At 43.6% G+C, this 23,190-nt stretch overlaps 1 protein-coding gene across 10 annotated transcripts in view; it reads right to left on the bottom strand.

Annotated features, from left to right (window-relative positions):
* Positions 1-19,731: 19,731 nt before the first annotated feature.
* The window catches only part of LDB2 (LIM domain binding 2), a 338,074-nt gene continuing 334,615 nt past the window's right edge, over positions 19,732-23,190 (bottom strand). For 5 of the 10 annotated variants that reach the window (XM_053577589.1, XM_053577593.1, XM_053577592.1 and 2 more), the window contains one exon: positions 19,732-21,310. Coding sequence is in view for 6 of the 10 variants with exons in the window: in XM_053577593.1 (XP_053433568.1) it covers positions 21,260-21,310 (51 nt within the window). In the remaining 4 variants the exon portion in view is untranslated. The remainder of the gene's footprint in view (positions 21,311-23,190) is intronic. The other 5 variants (XM_053577585.1, XM_053577587.1, XM_053577586.1 and 2 more) reach the window with 2 other exon arrangements.

Raw genomic sequence — 23,190 nt, 5'->3', positions numbered from 1 at the left:
AAGGCTGAATACCTTGGGTAATGCCTCATGGTTCACTGGGAATAACATTGTTTGTGGAGGCTCCTTAGGCCTTAACAGAAGAAAGTATTTTTCATACTTATATTTTACCATAAGGAGATAAGGCTGATTGTACTGGTAATGATGTTGATGATAACAATAGGCATTTGTTTTAGCCTTCATCATGTGTCCAACAGTATGCTCATGGAGTACCTCATTTTTCTCTTAGAAGTGTACATATATAGTGATTTTATATATGAGAAAACTGAGTAGAGGAGCCAGAATGTGAACATTGCTTTGTTTGATTTCAAATTTAGGCCCTTCACCTACACCCTCTTCTGTTGATCTAATCAGGTGAGAAGGTGATGATAATGGCTATGACAATGGTAACAATGATATAACCAAGTATTTATTGAGAATTTACTTAGGCCAAGCACAGTTGTGAATATGCATTAACACATTTAATCCTTGGGCCAACCCAATGGGGTGTTGTTAATCCCATGTTTTGAATGTGGATATTGAGGCCCAGAGCAGATGCTAAGGAACTTGCCTCGCAGCTGGTCTGTGATAGAGCTGAATCCAGCATGCTGGTCTCCGAGTCCTCACTCCCAACCACAGCTCAGGGGCAGCCTGTCTGGCAAAGGCAAGGAGCATTGCAGGCTGGGCTGTGGGGCAGGCTGCAAGGCTGGAGGGCAGGTCCCAGGAAAGGACCGTGCACACATCTGGCTGATAAGATAATGCACACAGAGGTGTTTTGCAAGCTCTACAACACAATCATGATTACCACTCTCCATTCTCAGCCTTGCCTGAGACATGGCCATCTCACCAGTGAGACCCACCAGATTGATCTGTCAGTCAGAGGACTTAGTGGCTGTCCTTGGGATGAGGAGCCCATCCTCTGAGAGCTCATAACCAGAGTAGTCTGGAACTAGGATTGCAGACCCACATGTTCACAGGGAACCAGGGAGACAGTGTGATCTAATGGAGGTGTGGGGTAAGAAACAAAGCTATGGTTTAAGGATTAAACCTGTAGGAATAGCAAAACAATATTACGGCCACTCACATTTTTCTTGATACACAAAGTCAGTTCTTTCTTTTATTTTCCAAAAGTATTGAAAATATCACTGACTTCATAATTCTATGAGGAATGAGGTGACAAATAATAGCCCATTTGTTATCAAGCCTCAGATTGGGGTGACGTAGGGTGAAAGGGTGAGCTTTGGACACATCAGAGAGGGCAGCTTCTACTCAGCGGTTACCAGTACAAGGACTGTATTGATCAGGATCTATTAGAAAAATCAAAACACACTAATCATTTCAGTTGTTATAAGGAATAACTAAACAGATTGGAGGACTGGAAAGGGATCAGGGGCTCACTGAGACATGCACTTTGTGGGGTGCTGCCCGGCTGGGGGTGCCAGAAGTGAGTGTGGGTTTCCCGGAGCAGAGTGCCCACACCCACGTGGCCACTGCCAGCACACCTTGCTGCCTGAAAGGAAGTGGCCTGAGTAGGGAATGCTGTATGTGTGGAAACCTAAGTGTAGGTTTCAAAGACTTAGAATGTTAAAAAAAGGAAAATATCTGATCAATAATTTTTAACATTATTACATACTGAAATACTGAAATGCTAATATTTTGGGTGAGTGAAGTAAAATTTATCGTTAAACAATCAGTTCCCTCTGTTTCATTTTGTCTTTTCCTTCCTTTTTTTTTTTTTTTTTTTTTTTTTAAGACAGAGTCTTGTTCTGTCACCCAGGGTGGGGATACAGTGGTGTCATCACAGATCACTACAACCTCAAACCCATAATAAGTTCAAGTGATTCTCCTGCTTCAGCCTCCAAAGTAGCTGAAACTACAGGCATGTGTCATCATGACCAGCTAATTTTTCTTTTCTTTTTTTTTCTTGTAGAGAGGAAGTCTGGCACTTTTGTTTAAGCTTGTCTGGAACATCTGGCCTCAAGCAACCCTCCTGCCTCAGCCTCTCAAAGTGCTCGGATTGCAGGTGTGAGCCCACCCTGCCTGGTGTCTTGGTCTTTTCTAAAAGTGACTACTACAGAATATAAAATTACCTATGTGACTCACACTCATAGCTTTCATTAGACTTCTGTTGGACAGCACTAACTTAGAAGCTTAGAGCAGAGTCTCTATGTCGCTGGGACCCAGATCTCTGATGTTGGCTGGCTGGTGCTCGGATCGAACGTTGTGGAGGGAGAGTTACCACGTAGAAAAGGCACACATGGGGACTGCTATCCTGTCAGGGTGAAAAATACTGTTGCTTGAGTCATAATGACGAAGAGGAAAGACACAAGGAGGTGGTCTGTGCCCCAAACCCACCTTCCAGACACTCTCTCATACCTTTTATTGGCAGAGCCCAACAAGGAGCACCTGGCAAAAAAGAAATGTGCCCGAGTCCCAGCACCTGTGTCACAGGCCAATGTGGACAAGGTGGGCTTGCTTAGTAATTAGCACACCTGGGGTTGCAAGAACTATTTACTTTTTTTAAGAGGGTAAGAACTCCAGATTTTTTTAAATGTGAAATTTTCTTAGCTCTAGCTGGTGATGGATTAAGCGTTTGCTATGCTGTCCAAACCAAGCACACCTGCAGGTCACTTGCCTGTGGGGAATGAGTTGGGGACCATGGTCTAGGTCAATGGTTCTCAACCTTCCTAATGCCGTGGTCCTTTAATACAGTTCCTGTGGGTCATGACCCACCTGGTCTAGGTGCTTCCAGATCCCCTCCAGCCCTGCCTTCTCTGGTCCTATGATCATTTCATATGTGTGTAGTAATCGAAGTCCAGGAGGGCCTCCTGGAGAAGAAGAGGCCTGCAGGGAGGTCTGGATGTTCCTCCTTGTGGGCAAACCCTCACACAAGGCCCCGGGTTAATCCCTGGCAGTGTTTTTGTCTGCCTGCGCCCATATGACTGTGGACAATGGTTTGAGAGTGCCCACAGTGTTTATACCCAAGGGAGGATTTCCTGGGTCACAAGTTGAGCACCTTGTTTGGGGCCAAACAAGGTGGCCCATTGACAGCCCCCCTCGGAGCACCTAAGAGGTGAGAAATAACTTCCAGACAGGGTGAGGGGGCATCTTGAAAGTGCTCTGAAAAAAGGCTCACTATTGAGGTTTTTTGGTTCCTATCAAAAAGGGTGGATGTCAGAGGTATAGGGTTTCCATCTCTAACTGCTCGTGTTTGTTTAGTAATCAGGGAAGAAAAAGTCTTTCAGAAATGAAAATGCTAATGCAAATCTTTAAAGTTGGATAAGAAAGACGCTTTAAGTATGCTTATGAAAATCTAATATGGACTCATTATTAGCATGCTAAAACTTTCAGAATTACAGGCTGGATTGCAATGTTGTCCACCCCAAGCCTTTCTATAAGGAAAAACAGTGACATGTGCCAGTTGACGGGACAAGGTTTTTGTAGGCATGCTCTGATGGATTCCCCTGAGTCTGGGGGTCCACCATCCAGCCATCTCCACCAGAGTCCAGTGTGGGAATCTTTCCAGCTGCAGCAGCTCTTCTGTCTGTGTTTTAGTTTGCACCCCACACCTGTGTAGCTGGTTGAGGCTACTTCTTGGATGAACTGATGGTGGGGGCTCTACAATCTTGACGTCCACTAGACCTTGATCAGGAAAGTGCTTCTAGACCAGTGGTTCTCAACCTTCCTAATGCCACAACTCTTTAAATACAGTTCCTCATGTTGTGGTGACCCCCAACCATAAAATTATTTTCATAACCTGTATTTGTGCAGGGTGGATGTGATGGTTTTAGGTGACCCCTGTGAAAGGGTCATTCGACCCCCAAAGGGATCACAATCCACAAGTTGAGAACTGCTGGTTTAGACTGTCAGAAGGCTGCTTTCCTGGGTCAGTGTTCTAGGTGATTCTTAAAAAAAGGGGCAAGAATTGCTGAGTTGGGTGGCAGGCCTACTGATAGTCCTTTGAGAGATCTCCATCTCGTTTCCATGGAGACTGTACTAATTTGCGGCTCACCACCAATGAATGAGTGTTGCTTTCTCTCTGCATCTACACCAGCATCTATTGCTTATAGACTTTAAAAAAATATCAGATTAATATAAGGGTACATATGATTAGGTTACATTGTTTGTATTTGTTAGGAAAAGTCTCAGTTGTAGTTGAGTCTTTCATCCAGGAGATGTGCCACATACCCTTACTTTGTGCCCATTAAGTAGAATTTTTTTCAAAATTTCAGGTTAATTTGAGGGTACAAACATCTGGGTTACAATGTTTGTGTTTGTTAGGAAAAGTCCCAGTTGTATTTGAGTCTTTCATCCAGGAGATGTGCCATACCCTTACATTGTGCCCCTTAAATTGTAGCACACTGACCCCATTCCCTCCTTCCCTCTCCCCACTCCCTCATTCCCCTTCTCCCCAACTTGAATTCAGTTGAGTTTTTCTTTCATGTGGGTGTGTATTAGATCATCTACTGGCTTCATAGTAGTCTTGAGTACATTGGATACTTGCTTTTTCATTCTTGTGACACTATACTAAGAAGAATGGTTAATACAAAAGACGTTAAAGTTTCTATCTTTTCATATGGCTAAATAGTATTCCATGGTATACATATATTATAGTTTGTTAATCCATACTTGGGTTGGTGGGCATTTAGGTTCCAGATCTTGGCAATGGTGAATTGAGCTGTGATAAACAATCAAGTGCACATATCCTTATGATAAAATGATTTAGGGGAAGAAGTATGGAGAATCCTCAAAGAACTCAAATAAGTGGACTTTTTAATAAAGGCCATTATAGCCTGGGTAAGGCGATACCTCATTGTGGTTTTAATCTGCATTTTCCCAGTGATTTGTGACATTGAACAATTCTACTGTTGGCTATTTACCCCAAAGAAAAGAAGTTATTTTATCAAAAAGACACCTGCGCTTTAATGTTTACTGCAGCACAATTCACAACTGCAAAGATGTAGAATCAGCCCAAGTGCCCATCAATTCATGAATGGATTAATAAAATGTAGTCTATATGCATCATGGAGTACTACTCAGCTGTAATAATGAGGAATTGACACCTTTTGGAACAATCTGGATGGAAATGGAGATCATTCTACTAAGTGAAATATCACAAGAATGGAAAAACAAACAGCACATGTACTCACCATTCAAATGGGACTAAGTGATGAGCACACAGTTGCACAGAGGGAAGTAAACTCAGTGGAAAGCTTGTGGGGGAAGGAGGGGAGAGGGGAGGGAGAAAAAACCTAATGGGTACTATGAACACTATTTGGTATGGGCACACCTATAGCCAGGACTTAATCATTACAAAAATGACCCATGTTATCTAAAACATTTGTACCTCCTTAATATTTTGAAATTAAAAAATAAAAGGAACAAGAGCTATTATAGTGGAGCCTGGCAAACTGTGTGCAACTCGATACATGTTAAGTAATTCCTTTTCACAAATCTGGAGAGTTGGAATCTCACAGGTGAACTCCAGTGATGGAATACGGTGTGGGTCCGAGGCTCTTTCCCTGCTCCTCTTTTCTGGCCTCTGAAACTTCACCTTTAGTAGCTTCTTACCTTGTAATTAACACAGTCCTGTATGAAAGGACATAGTCCCTCTCCTGCATACAGATCCTATAAATGAATCTCAGAGATCATTTTGCTGTTATTGTCAGCATGAGGGCTTTGGCCTTGAAGGACATGGAATGGATACTTTGCCTTGAAATATGTATTAGTCTTGGGAATTCAAGTCTCAATATCAAGAAAGCTAGCTTTTCTGAAAAATTGACTTTTGTTCTTTAATCTGTGGGCCCTAGTGGGGTGGGAGTGGTAATGTAATATTTTCTTCTAGTGCCCCCTACTTACTGCCTGGGCAGTGGGAGCCTCTACCGATGGTGAGTTTGGGAAGGGGACTGAATGAGGCCTCTGCCCAGCTCCTTGCTCTTGTGCAGACATCACACTTCTTCATGACTCCCTGTCCCGCTCAAGGTAGGCCTTGCTGAGATGGCCTAGGGACTGTAGAGCCACCTCTTACCAGACAGCTCAGTGTCCCTAGCTCACATTCTCCATATCAGCACTGTCAGTCCTAAGGTGGTACTCTTAACTTTTTTATTTTGACTTTTTTAAGAAACAGGGTCTCTGATGCCATAGCACTCAAGCCTGGGAAACAGAGTGAGACTCTGTCTTGGAGGAAAAAAAAAAAAAAAGGAAAGAAAGAAAAGAAAAGAGAAAGAAACAGCGTCTTTTTCCATGTCACACAGGTCAGAATGCATTGGTGTCATTGTAGCTCGCTGCAGCCTCCAGCGCCTGAACTCAACTGATCTTCCTGCCTCAGCCTCCCAAGTAGCTGGGAGGTGCATACCACCATGCCCAGCTACTTCTAAATTCTTTTGTAGCAGCTGGGCACAGTGGCTCATGCCTATAATCCTAGCACTCTTGCACTCTGGGAGGCTGAGAGGGGAGGATTGCTTGAGCTCAGGAGTTTGAGACCAGCCTGAGCTATTAAACATAGAAAAACTAGCTGGGCATTGAGGCAGGCACCTGTAGTCCCAGCTACTCAGGAGGCTGAGGCAAGAGGATCGCTTGAGCCCAAGAGTCTGAGGTTGCTGTGAGCTGTGATGACACCATGGCACTCAACACAAAGTGACAGAGTGAAACTTGGTCTCAATAAATAAATAAATACATAAATCAATATTTTTTTATAGAGACTATGTTGCCCAGGTTGATGAAGTGATAATTCTGATATCTATATAATGCAACCCATATTCAACTCAACTGAAACAAAACTTGGCAAGGAAAGTGGATCCTTTCACTGACTTGGGTTCCCCTAGTACCAGCTTATTACAAAAGTCATCATTCCTAATTCCCCCTTTGCCTTGATCATCAGGAAGTTCAGACCCAGCGTGGTAACATGGTCAACACAAGTGTAACCGTACACAACAAAACAAAGGGATTTTTACATACTTTTTCTATTTTTCTTAAAGCGAAATCCTTTGGCCAGGTGTGAATACAAGAACTTTGTCCTTTTCAGTTCTGCTCTCAATTTCTCTTCATTTGTACTGATTCTCACCGCTCTGTCCCCTATGCCTCCTGTCTTGGGCGAGCCATCACAGTACGTGTTTTGTTTTTTTCCTGATATGTGATGTAATGCGGAATTGCAGACTGAGAGCATGATTTTTGCATGCTATTGTTTAAAAGTTAGGTTTTAAATATAGGTGCTTAATGAAAAATATTTCTGGGAAAGCATAGTTCCAGGAGAGGGTTCCTCTGCTTTCTGATTGTTCTCCATCTGTCTTTCTTCCTTTGGAGTCTGGTTGGCACTGTGCTTATAGCCCGCTCCTTTCAGCAACCCTGGGACTGGGGGCTGATCTCAAAATGGATTCTTCCTTTGAGCAGAAACTCAGTTGTTATCACATCAGCTGTAAAAATGATTAAACATGTTTCCTCCTCTCCCAAACACAGTGGCTGGAGTTTTATTGTTTAACCAGTTTGCACCTGCAGGTGGGGGGTTTAGAGCCTCACCTCCCTGAGCCTCAGAGTTTACATCCAGGAGGTACCAAATATAGGTTCTCTGGCCTCTGAGTTCCGTATTTCTCCTGCTTCCTTTTGCGGTGGATCAGGTATCCATGGAAACAGCTGAAGATTAACACTCCACATAGGCAATCATTCATTTCTCTCTGAACCACACAACAAAAATAAAGATTGTGTTAAGAACAGTTTGAATTCCTACAACAAATTATGAGGTTCAGTTGCAAGAATAGAGGTGGAAGGGAAGGGGCCACCCCTCTAAATGTTTTTTTTTTTCTGAGCACTGGAATGTAAAAATCATGGAAAGTCAAGAGACCGTACATTTACCATACACAGAAACATCAGCTTTCACAAACACGGGATCTGATCACTTGATGAAATCTTTTTCAATTGAGCGCTGCTGGACTTCAGTGGAACTACGGTGCCATTTGTATTTTTGTGATAGTGGTGACCCAGCTCCTCAAGCCCACCCTCCTGTAACCTGGGCCCTGTATCTAGAACAGTGGTAGCGAGGCTCCAGCCTGGTATCCTGCCTCCTGTGCTTGGTGGCCCCCTTCACAATCTGTTACTATCTTGTTTGTTTATTTCCTTTCTCCCAGGATTTCCTGGGAGCCATATTCTGAATGGTCTGTCTGGATCTCAAGCCACATCCTTGGCTACGGACAACAGAGCACCTAGATTTGCAGTTTTACCAGTATTTCACCCAGTAAAGAAGAACTAAATCCCCATAGGAAATAGACTACTGTTACTAGAAGAACAGTCAATAAATGTTGAAGATCGGAAGACAATGCCTGTTAGCTACTGGATTAGCTTGCAATAGAGCAGGCAGCTGCAGAAACACTGCACTGAGCCAGGAGACAGAGAGTCATGTGGCTGGCAGAACCAGCGTGAATTTCCTCAGGCTGTAAAACTGGGGTTTTGAGTCTTGGTATGTGACTCACATTTAAGGTACAGGTAGATGACTGTCAGAATTTGTATTTATTTTATCACCAGAGGGGTCGAACATTTGTCATCTACTTATTAATGATTTATAGTTCTATACATTTCATGTTCTTTGCCTATTTTTCTCTTAGATGTTTTATTTTTTCCTAATAAATTAATGATTTCTATTCTAATAACAATGGTAATTACTTGCCTGGTAGATTTGTGATGCTTAATGTTCCTTAAACATAGATAGTTAATATCTATTTTTAAAATTTTGATGTCACAAACAAGTTTTAGATTTTTACAAAATAAAATTAAATTATTATTTTCTCATGAACTATTCTTTATTGCTTTACTCTTGGGAAATAAGTCTACAAACTCAGATTGCAAAGATAATATAGCTATATTTTCTACCAGTGTTTTATACATTTAGCTCTTTGTTTTATCTTGAATTTATTTTTTACTATTGTGAACACTGAGAATTTATAATTATATCCTTCTCCCATAGTTTGCTAATTGTGTAGACATCATTTATCAAATAATTCTTTTTTTCTATAGATTTGTAATGCAACTTCTATCACAAACAAAATTCTTAAATATGCTAGAGTTTGTTTTCAAGCTATCTATTCTGATTCAAAAATCTGTTGATTATGTATACATGATCTATGTGTTTAGGATTTAATAAAAAAATCAAAAAAAATTCTAGAAGAAAAAAAATCTGTTGCTTGCCAGAAGTACAATATTTTTTGAATTATTGATGCTTTCTAATGTTCAATTATATGGGAAAATCCCTCTTTATCTTTTGCTCTTATTTTTCAAAAAATGTTTTAGCAATTCTGCTTGACTGTATTTCTTAAAAAATTCTGAACAATATTTGTCACAGAAAATTATTTTCTGACATTTCATTGAATACGTTAATTTGCGATAAACTTACATCTTTGCAGAAATATAATCAGAACAGCAACTTGGCATTCATTGAATATTTCTGATATTCCCAAAGTGCCTCATAAATAATATCCCATTTAATTCTCAAAATAACCTTATGGGATGGGTAGTCCTCTCATACTCATTTGACAAATCAAGCTAAGAGAAATGATGATTTCCAAAACCACATAAGTGATTAGAGATAGTCAGGACTTATACTCAGGTCTGACTGTACTGTCTATGTAATTACTGTGTTCTTTTTCCATATCTTAGGAAAATTTACATTTAATTTTGCATTTAATTTGCAACACAGCCTATTAAGCAGGAACTTAACGTGTTCATTTTACAGATAAGGCAACATAGGATCAGAGAGGTTAAATAACTTGCTCAAGATCACTCAGCAGGGTATGACAACTTCAGGATATGGACTCAGGAGTGACCTTCTCCAGAGCTCAGATGCTTAACTCTAGTTCTATATTGTCTTCCAAAATATATCTATTAAAAACAACAGTTTCTTAGCCTTCATGTTTAGAGAAAAGAGGTCATTTTTTAGTTCTTAATTTTAATAGTATTTTTCTGTTTTCTTTTAGTGCTTTTATCTTTTAAGTCTCTAATTTACCTGAAAAATTTGGATGAGGGCTAAGAAAGAATGTAAGATAACTGTTTTGAAATGTACAATTATTTAAATATTTAATTAAATATTTAAATATTAATATTATTATATTAATAATATATTTATTTATTAATTTATTAATATTTAAATATTAATTTTATCCTTTCCTCACATATGACCTGAGTTATCTAGATAGGTGTGTTTCCGAAATAATCTGAAATGATTTTTCTGCTTTCACACCAAAGACAAACACTTTTACATGCTGCTTGGTGTCTTGTGGGGTCAGGTTCTTCTCATTATTCTTCTTTTCAAAAATATTCTGGACTATGTCTTCTAGTATTTAATGGGAGTAACGTCAGTTTTCCTCCTTTTATGTTCTCTTCACTTTTATTTTTAAATAATTTGGGAGGGATGTTTTCAGATCGGCAGCTAACAGCCATTTTAAACGGAAAGACAACCTTGAACCCTTCTTAGGAATATGAAACCGTAACTCATCTGGCTCTTTAAAATGTAGACTCAACTTTTTGTATGCATTTGAAAGAAAGGAGGGAAGTCCTAATGTCCATGGTCTCAGCAACTAGCTAGATTAAATTTGCTAATGGAGACAATTTGCTCTCTTTGAAGAAGTACTGTGTCCTTCCTTTAAAAAGTACAGCCTGGGGATTATAATACCTCATTATCTGAGTTCTGCAATGAGAGATAAGCAACATTCTGACAGTCTTGGGTGGTGGGAGACATCTGGACCTACTGGTTTAGTTTAAATGCACCAAACCTACAGATTCTCCCTCTCCCTTGAGACTTCATTCCTCTTTGATTATTTGTAGACTCTTATAAGGTGCACTTGGTAGATGCAAACGCCAAAAACCCACTTGCAGAAGGAAGTGGACTGAAGTGCAAAATAGCCACAGATGTTTCAATTTACTCTCTGGCCTTGAGGAAAACCACAGGCAGGTCATTAAAGCAGGTTGGGTTAGCCTCTGCCACAAAGGGAAGGGATCTACTGAGCCCAAGGAATGAGTGATCCCTGACTCTCTGGAATGAATGAATGGTCTTCGGCTTGGAGAGCCGAGTTCTTCTGTACCAGAAAGAGTGGTGGCGTGAGAAGCAGGCATGTGTGTCTCCTTCTGTGTGCCAGGACTTTGGTTCCTCGGGAAGTGTTTTGAGTCTTACAATTTCTGACTTGATTGCTCCTTGTTTGCCAGGTTTACCTAATACACTTACCTTGGTGTTATTTGGAATCAAAGTTCAAAGCCATCAGAGCAGCAGAGATAGGCTACATAGCCAGTCAGCCGAAGGTTCTGAGCTCAGCTCAGTTGCTGATAGGCAGGCGGTTAATAGTAGGATGACCTTGGGCATCCTCTCTTCGCCTGGCTTCCTTCCCCCTTGGAAGGATGATACTATGCCTCCTCCCAAGGGTGAGTGTGAGAATCAACACGTGCTAAGTACCTGGGATGCAAAAGATTCTCAGTACAGAGTAGCTGTTATGATCATGCATAAGCCCATCCTGCTGCATGCACGGGCAGGTTTCCCCTGAGCTAAGGAGTTTCCAGGGGCCATGGGATGTTGGTGCTAAAACTGGGAGTCTCAGAAAAACCAATGATTTATCACCTTGTTATGAGGAAGTGTCCGCAATGAATCCCAAAGGCTTCTTCTTTCAAACTGCTTGTGATTTAGTGTGAAGATGGCAGGTGCAATGGATTCCAGCTCCCAAACTGTGTTCCTTTGCAGTGGCAGAAACTGCTGAGGGCTCACACCTTTTTCCCTGAGTGAGCTGCTACCTCTGAAGCTTTCCCAAGGCAAGCTCCCAAGATGCTGCCCACTGCCCGAGCTTAGACAAAACTCGTCTGACCCCTTACAGTGCCTGGGTTTCCCCAAACCTCCCCTTTCTACAAAATCAAAATTCTAATTTTTGGGACAATGGACTTCAGCTAGGTCTCAGAAGCCTATTCTACTAAAAGAATTTCACAGTCATTTGTGAATTTTTTGGAATACTTATTAAGGCGTCAGTGCTTTCACTAGATGGTCAGGGAAGAGTTTACAAACCTGGGAAGAGTAAAGGGAGAGAATGAGTTACTATTACTGGATTGACCTAAATGCAGAATCAAAGGACTTGACACACAGCATGTTGGCTCTAGAAGAGCTTTATCACTCACAGGTATTTTCAGGAGATTGTTGAAGGCTATTGGAAAATGAGGACCATTTTCTTTGCCTGAGATGATAAAGTCCTGGAGTTAATACGGACTAAGATAAAATACGGCTGGGTGGGCCTTTGAGATTGCTTCACCAATTCCCTTAATTTAGTTCCTGGTACCTTTTCTAGCTCAGTGGCTTGAAGTTTGGAAAAGATCTGTTTGTAAACAGATGTAGGCACAAAACCTGAACTTCTTAATGCTCCAGAAATCAGAGACACCATCTTGACTCTTTTTTTCCTTTAATTTCAAAATATTAAGGGGGTGTGAACGTCTTTCTTACATGGATACCTTCTATAATGCTCAAGTCAGGGCTTGGGGTGCCTGTCTATAGAACAGTGTTCATTGCAGACAATCTGTAGGTTTTTACCACACACTGCCCCTCCCAGCCTCCCGCCATTTTGGTTTCCAATGATCTTTTGGTTTCCAATGGTCTTTGCATCTCTTTGTGCCTGGTGTGCCCATCACTCAGTGCCCACTTAGTAGTGAGAACACGCGGTGTTCAGTTTTCCATACCTGAGATACTTAGAATAATGGTCCTCTCAATTTCGTCAGGTTGCATCCCATGGAATTCAACTCAGCCATAGAAAGGAATGAAACAGTGTGACTTGCAACTTGACTCTCCTGATGGACTAAAGGGGAAGAGGCCAGAGAAGAACTTCGAAGAAGCAGCTGGACACTCAGATGTGTGAGTGTATCAACCAGTTGTCCCCCCTCCTTTCCCTCGGGAAGTCTTTCCTGACAGGACTCAGTCACAGCATTGCCTTTCCCCCTGCGATTTCCTGGACTGAACAGAGAAAGCACAGGCTTTAGAGTCCTGGGCTGCTTCAAACTTGACCTGGCTATTTTCTATCTGTGTGACCTTGGAGAAGTGATCTGATCCCTCTGAGCTTCATGTACAAGACATTTGCACCCCTCAGACTTTTATGCTCTGTGCTTTATCAGCACATCCAGTCTTCCCTGCTTGGTGAGCATTTATGCACATGGCGCTTATCCCAAGTCAATTGTAAGCAGCACCAGGATGGGGACCAGGTACTGAACCCAGTGCTGGGCACATGCCCAATACTCAACAAATGCATTTTGACCTAACAAACTCTTACCAACCTTCAACAAGCTTATTAATGATTATGGAATTTTAATAGGATGTAAAAGCAGGAGTGGACCAGTCATAAGTAAATGGGTTCATTCACTACAGCACATTCCGTTAGAGGACCATTACATGAAAACTAAAATCGTGTTTTTAAAGAATACTTGATAAGGCGGATCATGGTACATTATTTAACGAAAGGGGCAGAATGTTTAATTGTCTACTCTGCGTATGGCCAATGTTGTCATGTATGAGGCGAGAAAAGTCTGTGGCGATATGGATCAGAATATTAACAATGATTATATCAGAGTAGTGGAATTACTTTCTTTTTTTTTTCTTGTTTGTTCAAATGCTCTGCAATTAGCTTGTACTACTTTACAATTAGACACCCAAAAAAAGCCTAGCAATTTTTTCTTTTGGAAGATGGAGGGGCTATTTCATTATGAAATGAATTTCCTAAGGATGATACAGATCCTGCTTTAGGACAGTTGATCTTGATGGCCCTGTGGGTTGTGTTAGTCTATTGCATTACATTGTCACCTCCAGGTTAAAGAGAAATGAAGAGAGAGAGAGAGGAAAAAAAAAGGTTTCCTTTAGGGACTGGCCCACTCATTTACAAACCCTGTTTCCAGATGCCCTGGAGACCTGCAGGTCCTCCCGGGGCATCCTTACTTGTTCCGTTGCCAGCAAGTGGAGAATCTGGATCTCAGGCACATTCCTCAAGTGAGCTGCAGAAGGGTATCAGACACCCCTCCAGGCTGGAGGACCCATGAGCAGTCCGCACGCTTGACAGTGAGCCTGTAAACAAAGTGGTTCAGACGCAAGATGGCACGCTGTCATTTGCGAGCTCTGTGACTTTTAGCAAACCGTTTACCTGCCCTAAGTCTCATTTGCAAAGTGCGGGATCATAACTTCATCTTGCTGGTAGAGACTAGATGTGTATGTTCTCCCCAACTTGTCTATTGAACTCCTGACCCTCAGGTGTGCCTTTGGAAAGTGATTAGGTCACGAGGGTGGGGACCTCCTGAATGGGATTAATGCTCTTATAAGGGAAAAGAGACCCCAGAGAGCTCTGTCCCCTTTTAGTGTGTGAGGCTACAAAGAGAAGTCAGCAGTTTGCAAGCAGATCCTCAGTTGAACCCTGACCTTGCTGTCACCCTATCTCAGCCTTTCAGCCTTTGGGCTTTGAGAATGAATTTCTGTTGTTTACAAGTTGCCCAGTGTATGGTATTTTGTTACAGCAGCGCCAAGTGATGAAGGTGCCCTCTGGGACATTGCAAAAATTCAGTGTTGCCATGCTTGTCCACCTCCTAACTCAACTGATAGGAGGAAATCATTATCACCACTCTTATTAGAACAGCATGATTTCATGAATGGACTCCAGGCTTCCCCCCCACCCACCAAGGACCCATGTTCAAAGCTCACGTCATCACTTATCAGCTGTGTGACAAAGAGCGTCACTTCACCTACCTGAATCTCAGTCTCCACATCTGTCAACCAAAGCCCTAGGTGCCTACTTCCAAAGGTAGTCGTAAGCGAGTATGCGCGGAGCAACGCAGCAGCCAAGGCAGCCAGGCAGGGAATGCAGGTACAAGAACTGCACTGAATGTGAAGCTGGGGAGAGCGTCTGGCAGGGCAGCTTGACCCAGCACCAGCCAGCTGCCACCAGCCAGTCATTCACCAGTTGGAAGCTATTATTGTTCAACCGGATACTTTAAGAGAAGTAAGAAATTTTAATATTTGTAGGAAATTAATCAGTTTTTAAGTGTTGACAAATAATAAGAAAATGTTCAGGTATCACTGGTAGATTTGATTCCCAGGTCTTCACTTGTACCCTTTACCACGGGGCTTTGCAGGGGACAGAGTGTATTTCCCCACCTCTCTGGTGTGGGGCTTTAGCCCACCGTTGCATCATGAGCATGTGTGTTCACACACGTGTGTGTGTGCGCGCGCACTGGCCTGGCTTCTTTTACTTCTACCATTTGCCAGGAGAAGAGCATGCCCGGAACAGCCACTGTTCCAGGAAGAGACATGGGGGCTGACCAGAAGCAGAGTTGCCCCAGCTGACCCACAGCTCTATGGACGAGAAAAAGAAAATGATGGCTTTCCCAGATATCACACAGCAAAACCCAACTTATACACCACCTGTGGGTTCCCAGTTTGAAGTCATCAAGGCAAAGTGGCAGTGACTGACCTAAAATATGCATTGATATGTGGCTTTGCTTAGGATTATCCTGGGCCTATCAAATCTCAAGGATTTCTCTAATAGAAAGTAGGTTTGAGCCACTCACTGGCAAAATGTTTGCCTCATGCTGACTTGACCTCTGAGAAACTTGAAGATGCCCACCTCTGTCTAAGTCTCACCTTCTTATATACCTACATGAATAAATGTTACTCCTAAATTGGGCTGTAGAGTTAGAGACTATTTATCTCTCATCTGGTGAACAGTGGTTTCCTGGTTTCCAGCTTGAGAGTTCTGACTCTATCCCATCAACATATATGATAGAGCAGGTGTCCTCAAACTTTTTTTTTTTTTTTTTTTTTGTGGTTTTTGGCCAGGCCTGGGTTTGAACCTGCCACCTCTGGTGTATGGGACTGGCGCCCTACTCCTTGAGCCACAGGCGCCACCCAGTCCTCAAACTTTTTAAACAGGGAGCCAATTCACTGTCCCTTAGACCGTTGGAGGGCCGGACTATAGTTTAAAAAAAAAACTATGAACAAATTTCTATGCACACTGCACATAACTTATTTTGAAGTAAAAAACAAAATGGGAACAAATACAATCACACCGCCTCATGTGGCCCGCAGGCCACAGTTTGAGGACCCCTGTGATAGAGGTTATGTATTAAGGACACAGATTGAAATGATTAAACTTCTCAGAGTTTAAAAAGTCGATGGGGACAGAAAGGAGTAGTTAACAACAACACAAACTTGCAAGAAAAGTGCTGAGCTTGCAGCAGAAACCATGTGCTCTTGGCCCCCCAGGGGACAGTCAACCCCAACAAGAGCTGAGGAGACATCTCACAGTGGGTGAGGATCAAGCACAGTTTTTAAAGATGAAAAGCTTTGCTAACAAAGATGGTGGGGAGAGCATTTGGTGTATTCAGCAAATAGGGAGGTGTCTAAGATAGATAGTGAACTGGGTACAGGTGCAGAGGACTAAAGGTAAAGCTACAAGGCAAGCTGAGGCCAGGTTGTCAATTGCCTTGGATGTTGCAAATGATTTTTTCCAAAGATGGATGCCATCAATTCTGCCCCTCCCGGGGTACACATGTCACTTACCATAAAGGGAACCTGTCTCTCACTTCCTTGAGCCTGGGCAGGCTTGTGACTGCTTTGATCAATGGCAGGCAGAAGCGAGTCAGTGCCACTTCTGGCTAATGGCAATTTCTGTTCCCTCTGTCTTGGGATGCTGGCTCTTGGGACAGTCCCTCTGAGAAACCAACCATTGGGTGGCGCCTGTGGCTCAGTCGGTAAGGTGCCGGCCCCATATACCGAGGGTGGTGGGTTCAAACCCGGCCCCGGCTGTACTGCAACCAAAAAATAGCCGGGCGTTGTGGCGGGCGCCTGTAGTCCCAGCTACTTGGGAGACTGAGGCAAGAGAATTGCTTAAGCCCAGGAGTTGGAGGTTGCTGTGAGCTGTGTGAGACGGCACTCTACTGAGGGCCATAAAGTGAGACTTTGTCTCTACAAAAAAAAAAAAAAAAAAAAGAAACCAACCATTATGGGTACACTCTAGTCAACAGTATGGGCTAAGCCTCTCCCCAGTAGCCAACACAGTGAGTGTACTAACTGGGATGTCCAGCCTCAACAAGGCTCTGATGGCTCTGGCTCCAGCTGGTATTGGACACTTTAAGGTATAAACCACCTGGCAGAGACCAGTGATCTCTCAAAAGGGTACATAATAATAATGAATTGTTCTCTTGAGTCAGTGAGTTTTTGATTGTTATGCTATTCAACAATGGATAACTAGAGGAAGTGTTAATAAATTGTTTCAGGCATCATCTGTAATAGTTCTGCTGTGGTGTGACTGTGTCCCCCATAATTCATGTGTTGGAAACTTGATCATCAAAATTATATGTTGATAGTATTTGAAGGTGGGGCCACTGGGAGGTAATTAGGATCAGATAAAGTCATTATGGTGAGGCCCCATGGTGGAACTGGTGGCTTCAGGAGAAGAGGAAGAGAGACCTGAGAGGGACATTCTTGTCTTCTTGACATGCAACGCCCTCCACTGCTATGATGCAGCAAGAAGGTCCTCGCCAGATGCTGGCACCCTGCTCTTGGACATCCCGACCTCAGACCAAGAGCTAAATAAGCTTATTTTCTTTATAAATTACTCGTCTGTGGCAGTCTATGAGAAAAGGGACTAAGACAGATGGCACATATGGGTGACTTTAAGGAAGTGATAAAAGAAAACCTGAAATGGTGAGGGAGGTGGGGGATAAACTGGACATTCTCTTGGCAGTACACAGTGGGAAAGCCACAAAGTAGCTGGTTCCCTATATGTCCTTTGGTTCTGTTACTGTCCTACTGAACATTTCCCCAGAATGCTAATGTTGTAGGGCAGCAATGTAATGTTCTAGGAAAAACAAAAAGCAGGCTTCACATCAGGAGAGAGCCATATGCAAATCCCAACTCTTGCTTCTGAGGTATGACATTGGGTGTGACTCAACTCATGCAGCAGACCCTTTGTGCCTGCCCAGATAGATGCCCTTTATGAAGCCAGTGCGTCCATCCCAGGAGGCAGTGACCCGTGCCATCTACTTGGCCTCTTCTCTGCAGAGTCGCCATCAGCAGATGGGGCCATCTTGCTTTGAACATCCCTCATCCACCCTGGGGGAGGCTCCCTGGCCAGTGGAGGGCTGATACAGGTGCACAGAAGGCTGCTGAAGGTTACCACCCCTCAAACACCCTGGAGGAGGCTCCCTGGCCAGTGGAGGGCTGATACAGGTGCACAGAAGGCTGCTGAAGGTTACCACCCCTCACACACCCTGGAGGAGGCTCCCTGGCCAGTGGAGGGCTGATACAGGTGCACAGAAGGCTGCTGAAGGTTACCACCCCTCACACACGCTGGGTGTTTCCAGCCAATGCAGGACCGACGCAGGTGCACACTCTAGGACAACGTTTCTCAACCTGTGGGTCGCGACCCAAGGCACTGTATTAAAGGCTCACAGCATTAGGAAGATTGAGAACCACTGCTCTAGGACAAGAGTGGACAGCTACAGTGAAGTCCAAAGCCCCAAAGGATGCCACAAAGCCCTTCCCTATCAGGCCCGGGAGATAGCCTCCCAAGGCCACAGCTCTTCTTGGCTTTTTCTTCTTCTCTATTCTACTTCCCCCACTCCCTTAAATGGTTTTTAAAAATTTTCTGTAGAACATGCCATTCATAAACCTCAAGTTCCCAAAGGCCTGTCTTAGGCGCTTCTTCTGGGGATATCAACCTAAGACTCTAAGGCTGAGGCTAAGGCTTCCCTTTTTCAAACCCTTCTTTCCAGAATTCACGAAGACTAGAAATTAAAATTGCCTGGTACCTAACAAACACTCAATACAAGACAATAGATTTCTTCTCTTATCTTCCTCATGGGTTCAAAGTGAAAAAAAAAGAAGACGAAGAAGGCTCTTTAAACATGAAACATCCTCCAGTGAATTTTCTGTAGTCTATATATAAAAATAGGCAAGAGAGACATGGATTTTTAAAAACGGGAATATTAGTGCTCAGTCTATGGAGCCACTGTGTGGATGAACTGGAATGGCATCTATGAGCCTTAAGTAGAGTTCTCTCGTAGGCAGGAAGTGCTCAGGGAGAGGGAGCGGAAGCTGCTGCCTTTCTGTTTGACCACAGGCCCAGGAAGGCCATGCAGCCCGTCCTACCCATTGTGTGTCTTCAGTGGGGACAGAGCTCAGCAGAGAAGGCCCTCCTGTGTCTGGGCAAGAAACCGCAGTGGGCAGAGAAAGAAACCATACTTTGTGGAAAGATGACCCAGGGTTGAAGGACAGTTCTCTGGTGGCCTGGGACTGACCTGCGTCTCCCCTTTCCACTTGCAGTTGTTAAGAGTAACGGTGCCATCCTGGGAAGGGCACATCCTGAGACCAGGGGTGACTGGCTGATACAGCCTGAGCTGTGTCATCACCACCCCCCCGAAACAGGATGGTCTTCAGTGTCTTAGCCGGTGACATATGACTGCAGCGTATAAAGCCCAGGCCAGGCTGCTTCCCAGGGTCCCTTAGCTGCAGTGCACGTGGAGCACACCCAGTGAGTTCAGGAAATGAGTCCCGGCTCCTGTCGTCTCTCGTTGCCTGTCTGTAAGTAATGAGCCCACTTACTATAACTTACGCATCGGAGCGTGTTCTGTGTGTGCCGTGAACCCCCCTCACACGGGTTTTATAATTCTACCTCATTTGGAGTCAGGACCATAAATCATAGCTCAATACTTCCTGTAACTGTGGGCTGACTGCTACACACGGACTCAAACAAACAGCCGGATCCACTTGCCTTGGTTATTAACACAATTTATTATTGGCACACTTACCAGTAAAGCATACATAAAATACAGCTGTTTATAACACACGGAGCCACTGTGTCTTTACATGTGTGGAGGAACATATTAATATGCAGATGGAAAAATTAGCTCTCTTATAAAGTTTCACAGAAATACACTGGAATCGCCTCAAAAGAAAAGTCCCCATAAGAGAACCAGGCGAGGGCTTTACAAAAAAATATCATACAAGAAATATACCGTGAAAAGAAAGGATGGCCAACTCAGATACAATGAAAAACACAAAAAATTTTCAGATTTATTCAACTGCCCACAAAATTAATGGATTACATGGCTTGGAAATATTTGGATCAACAGCGACTTTACAAATGCATCAATTCTCAAGGGTCCAATTGTCTTTCTTTGCATAAAAACCTGCCCTGGCATCTTTGATGACAAAAAGACATTTCTTGTTTCAGTACCAGGGCCTCATCATGCCAGCTCCTACTGAAGCACCGATTGTCACCAGCTCCTCCATAAATTCCCCTACTGGGCCCCCTTGGCTGTTGCCCAATGAAAGCAATACGTGAAGGAAAAACAAATAATAAAGGTACATTTAAATTACGTTCCAAAGCTGATTTTTTTCTTCTCTTTTTTTACTGAAACAAGAAACTCTCAGATGAAAGTCAAAAAGCAGAAAATATTTTACAAGGTTAAAAAGTCATTTGTAGTTAGGTTCGGCATATGAATGAGGTGCTGAGCACTGGGCATTTATGGACAATACGGCCTTTGCTGCATACGAAGGAAATTCAACACGAACACGTTGTTAAGACCGTGCCAGGAGTTGCGCTAACGTTTTCTCTCATTTTAATTACGATCAGTGCCAGTATCTGTCGGACCTGTGAAGGCCTCCACGGGAGGGGCATGGAAGCTTATTTGGAATAATCCTTTCACTTGGGGAAAAAAAAAAAGAAAGAAAATCAGATCATTGTAGTTTAGAAATAGATATTTGCACGGAAAAGTTTTTATTTCTCCTCTTCCCTCTCCTGTAAGTAAAGATGTGCAGGTGTAATGGTGACCCCCTAGTGACAGTGGATCTGGTGCAGGTCGTCTTATTGGGAAGTCTGGGGTGGAAGGTTTTCTGATTTGGTCTCTTGAGTGGCGGGAGGTTTACTGTTCCACGGGCTGCTGTTCCCCAGGGCGGGTGAATTGGTGAAGTCCTCCTCGTCGTCCATGCCGTTGGCCGCATCATACTGCGTGTTTTCTAATCTAGTGATTAGCCTTTCGTCCTCGTCCCCAAACTCACCTCCCATCAGAGTTGGCTCTCCTACCACCATCACATCCTGTGAACAGCAGCTGACATTATTACAGGGAAACCTTGGGAGAGAGAAGCTCAGCTTAAAACAACAGTGGGAGGAGCTGGGGGACCTAGGACACACGCGCGCGCTGCACAACGGGGTCAAGTCTCAATGTCGGGGGCCGAGATGCATATTGGATTTCTACAGGAAATAAACATCGCCTCCTGACGTGTAACAACCACGCGAGTTTATGTCCTTAGTGAGCAGCCTGACACCGGAGAACGAGCAATGCTAGCAATCTGCAGAAATAAAAAAATGGATTTTTCAAAATTAAAAAAATCCACGCTTTTCAACTTGCCGACACTGGGGACTTTTGAGAGGGCAGTGGAACCTTCAGCTGCGTGCTTCTCAATACCTCCAAAAATCCGCCAGTTTTATTTAGGGCCTGTGAGAGGCTTTGGATGCTAACAGCGACCAGAGGCACGAGCAAGCTGAGACTTTGCAGTGTTCACAAGACCCATTCCAAATGGTATTTTCTCTGTCCCAAGGAGGGTCTATGCTTTAAATGAAGACAGAATCTCTCTTTCTCTACTCAGCCAGGCCCTTTTATGCAGCCAATATCCTTGACATTCTGCTACTTAATTATGGTAATTAATTTAGGTAAAGTTTTCGATAAAAACAATGTTCACACTGATTTGACAATTTGCATAGCTAATTAAGTCATTAGCAAAAACCTGCTGATTGCCAACAAGCCCTGAATTTACCATCTGTTATTTCATGGTGCCTGTCACCTATCCCCACACAGGCAACCCTGCCACCCATCTGGGCAGTAAAGAGAACCAGTCTGTCCAGCTGGAGCCATAAAAGGAAGATGGAGAGCACTCATTATAATCACATCGATGAGGCTGATAGTCATCGGAGGTAGGAGTGTGTGAGAAGAATCCACCTAATTGGTCCTGTAAGTACAAATTGTCCTTCCATGCATACAAGGTAGCCACCTACTATAGCTGGGGACACCAGGGAGGCCAGAGCCAGACTGGCAAAGCCTTGGGGAGAAAAATGCCAGGACAGGGCGAGCTCCAGGCTCTGTATACAGAGGGGACCATGGTGGGTTGAGGGGTGACCCCATATGGGACAGGACACCTGGCAGGTCGATCCATCTGGGTAGACTCCAGGCAATACTCTACTGAACAGTGCAGTAACTTCAGGAAATCGGCCAACTGCTATCAGTCTCCACTGAACTCAGAGGAAGCAGGGCTGGGCCTGACGGTTTGGGAGAGGAGAGGGTGGGGTTGGTCCTGGAAGGGAGGCTCATTCAAACCCATTGACAACTGGGCAGAAGTCTTTTCCACTGGACTTTCCCAGAGAGGTTTCTTGGATCAGTTTAATAGAACATGTCATGAGACAGGACTGGTGGGATGTCCAAATCCCTTCTAGAATTTTGTAGGTGCCCAGTAAATTCTTTAATTACCACCTGGTGTATTTTGCAAAGGAAAACCTGGTTTTGTTTATTTATTTCCTTCCTCTTACTCCTTTGAGTTAGGGGAGATAGTCAATAGCTTTCCAAACTATGTTTTCTGACTGGTCACTAGTGTGAGTGGGTAAAAATGATTTTTTAGAGAGAAATGTCCCAGATGGAGTAAATAAGTGCAGAAAATGTGAACCTGGTAAACCCAGCAATGAAGGTGGCAGCAGAGATTCAGATGTGTGCTTCTGAGAGCGCATTGATTATGCAAAGAGGAGCCAGAAGTGACAGCAACCATGGAAGGAGACTCACGAGATGCAAAATAGACACGGTCTTTCTGACAGGCAAGAACGACAACAGGGTTTGAGATGGAATATGGCCACCACAGGGACACAGACACTACTCAGTTAGCTGAGTGGCTGCCTTCTGACTCATTGGGCGGTGTTCAAGATGAAAACAAAGGGCCACTTAGCTACAGGTGATTAGGAGACTGAGCTTATGATCAGGAACAGAGGTAGGTGGAAAGAATCAGGGAAGACTGGCCAGAGCAGGACACGAGGGCTAATCTCATCTTGTGACTCGTGTGCTCAGCACACTCTGAAGGGCTGGGGACACACATGCATAAGGTGTCACGGGTCAGGAGAGGGGTGTTAGAGCCAACCACGTGGGTCTGCGTTAGTCTCGTGACTCCAAGGTCATCAACAGAGGATGGGA

Source organism: Nycticebus coucang, chromosome 23, assembly GCF_027406575.1.
Source record: "Nycticebus coucang isolate mNycCou1 chromosome 23, mNycCou1.pri, whole genome shotgun sequence".
Taxonomy (NCBI): Eukaryota; Metazoa; Chordata; class Mammalia; order Primates; family Lorisidae; genus Nycticebus; species Nycticebus coucang.
The sequence above is the reverse complement of the archived record's forward strand: the minus strand, read 5'-3'. Positions and strand labels throughout refer to the sequence as shown.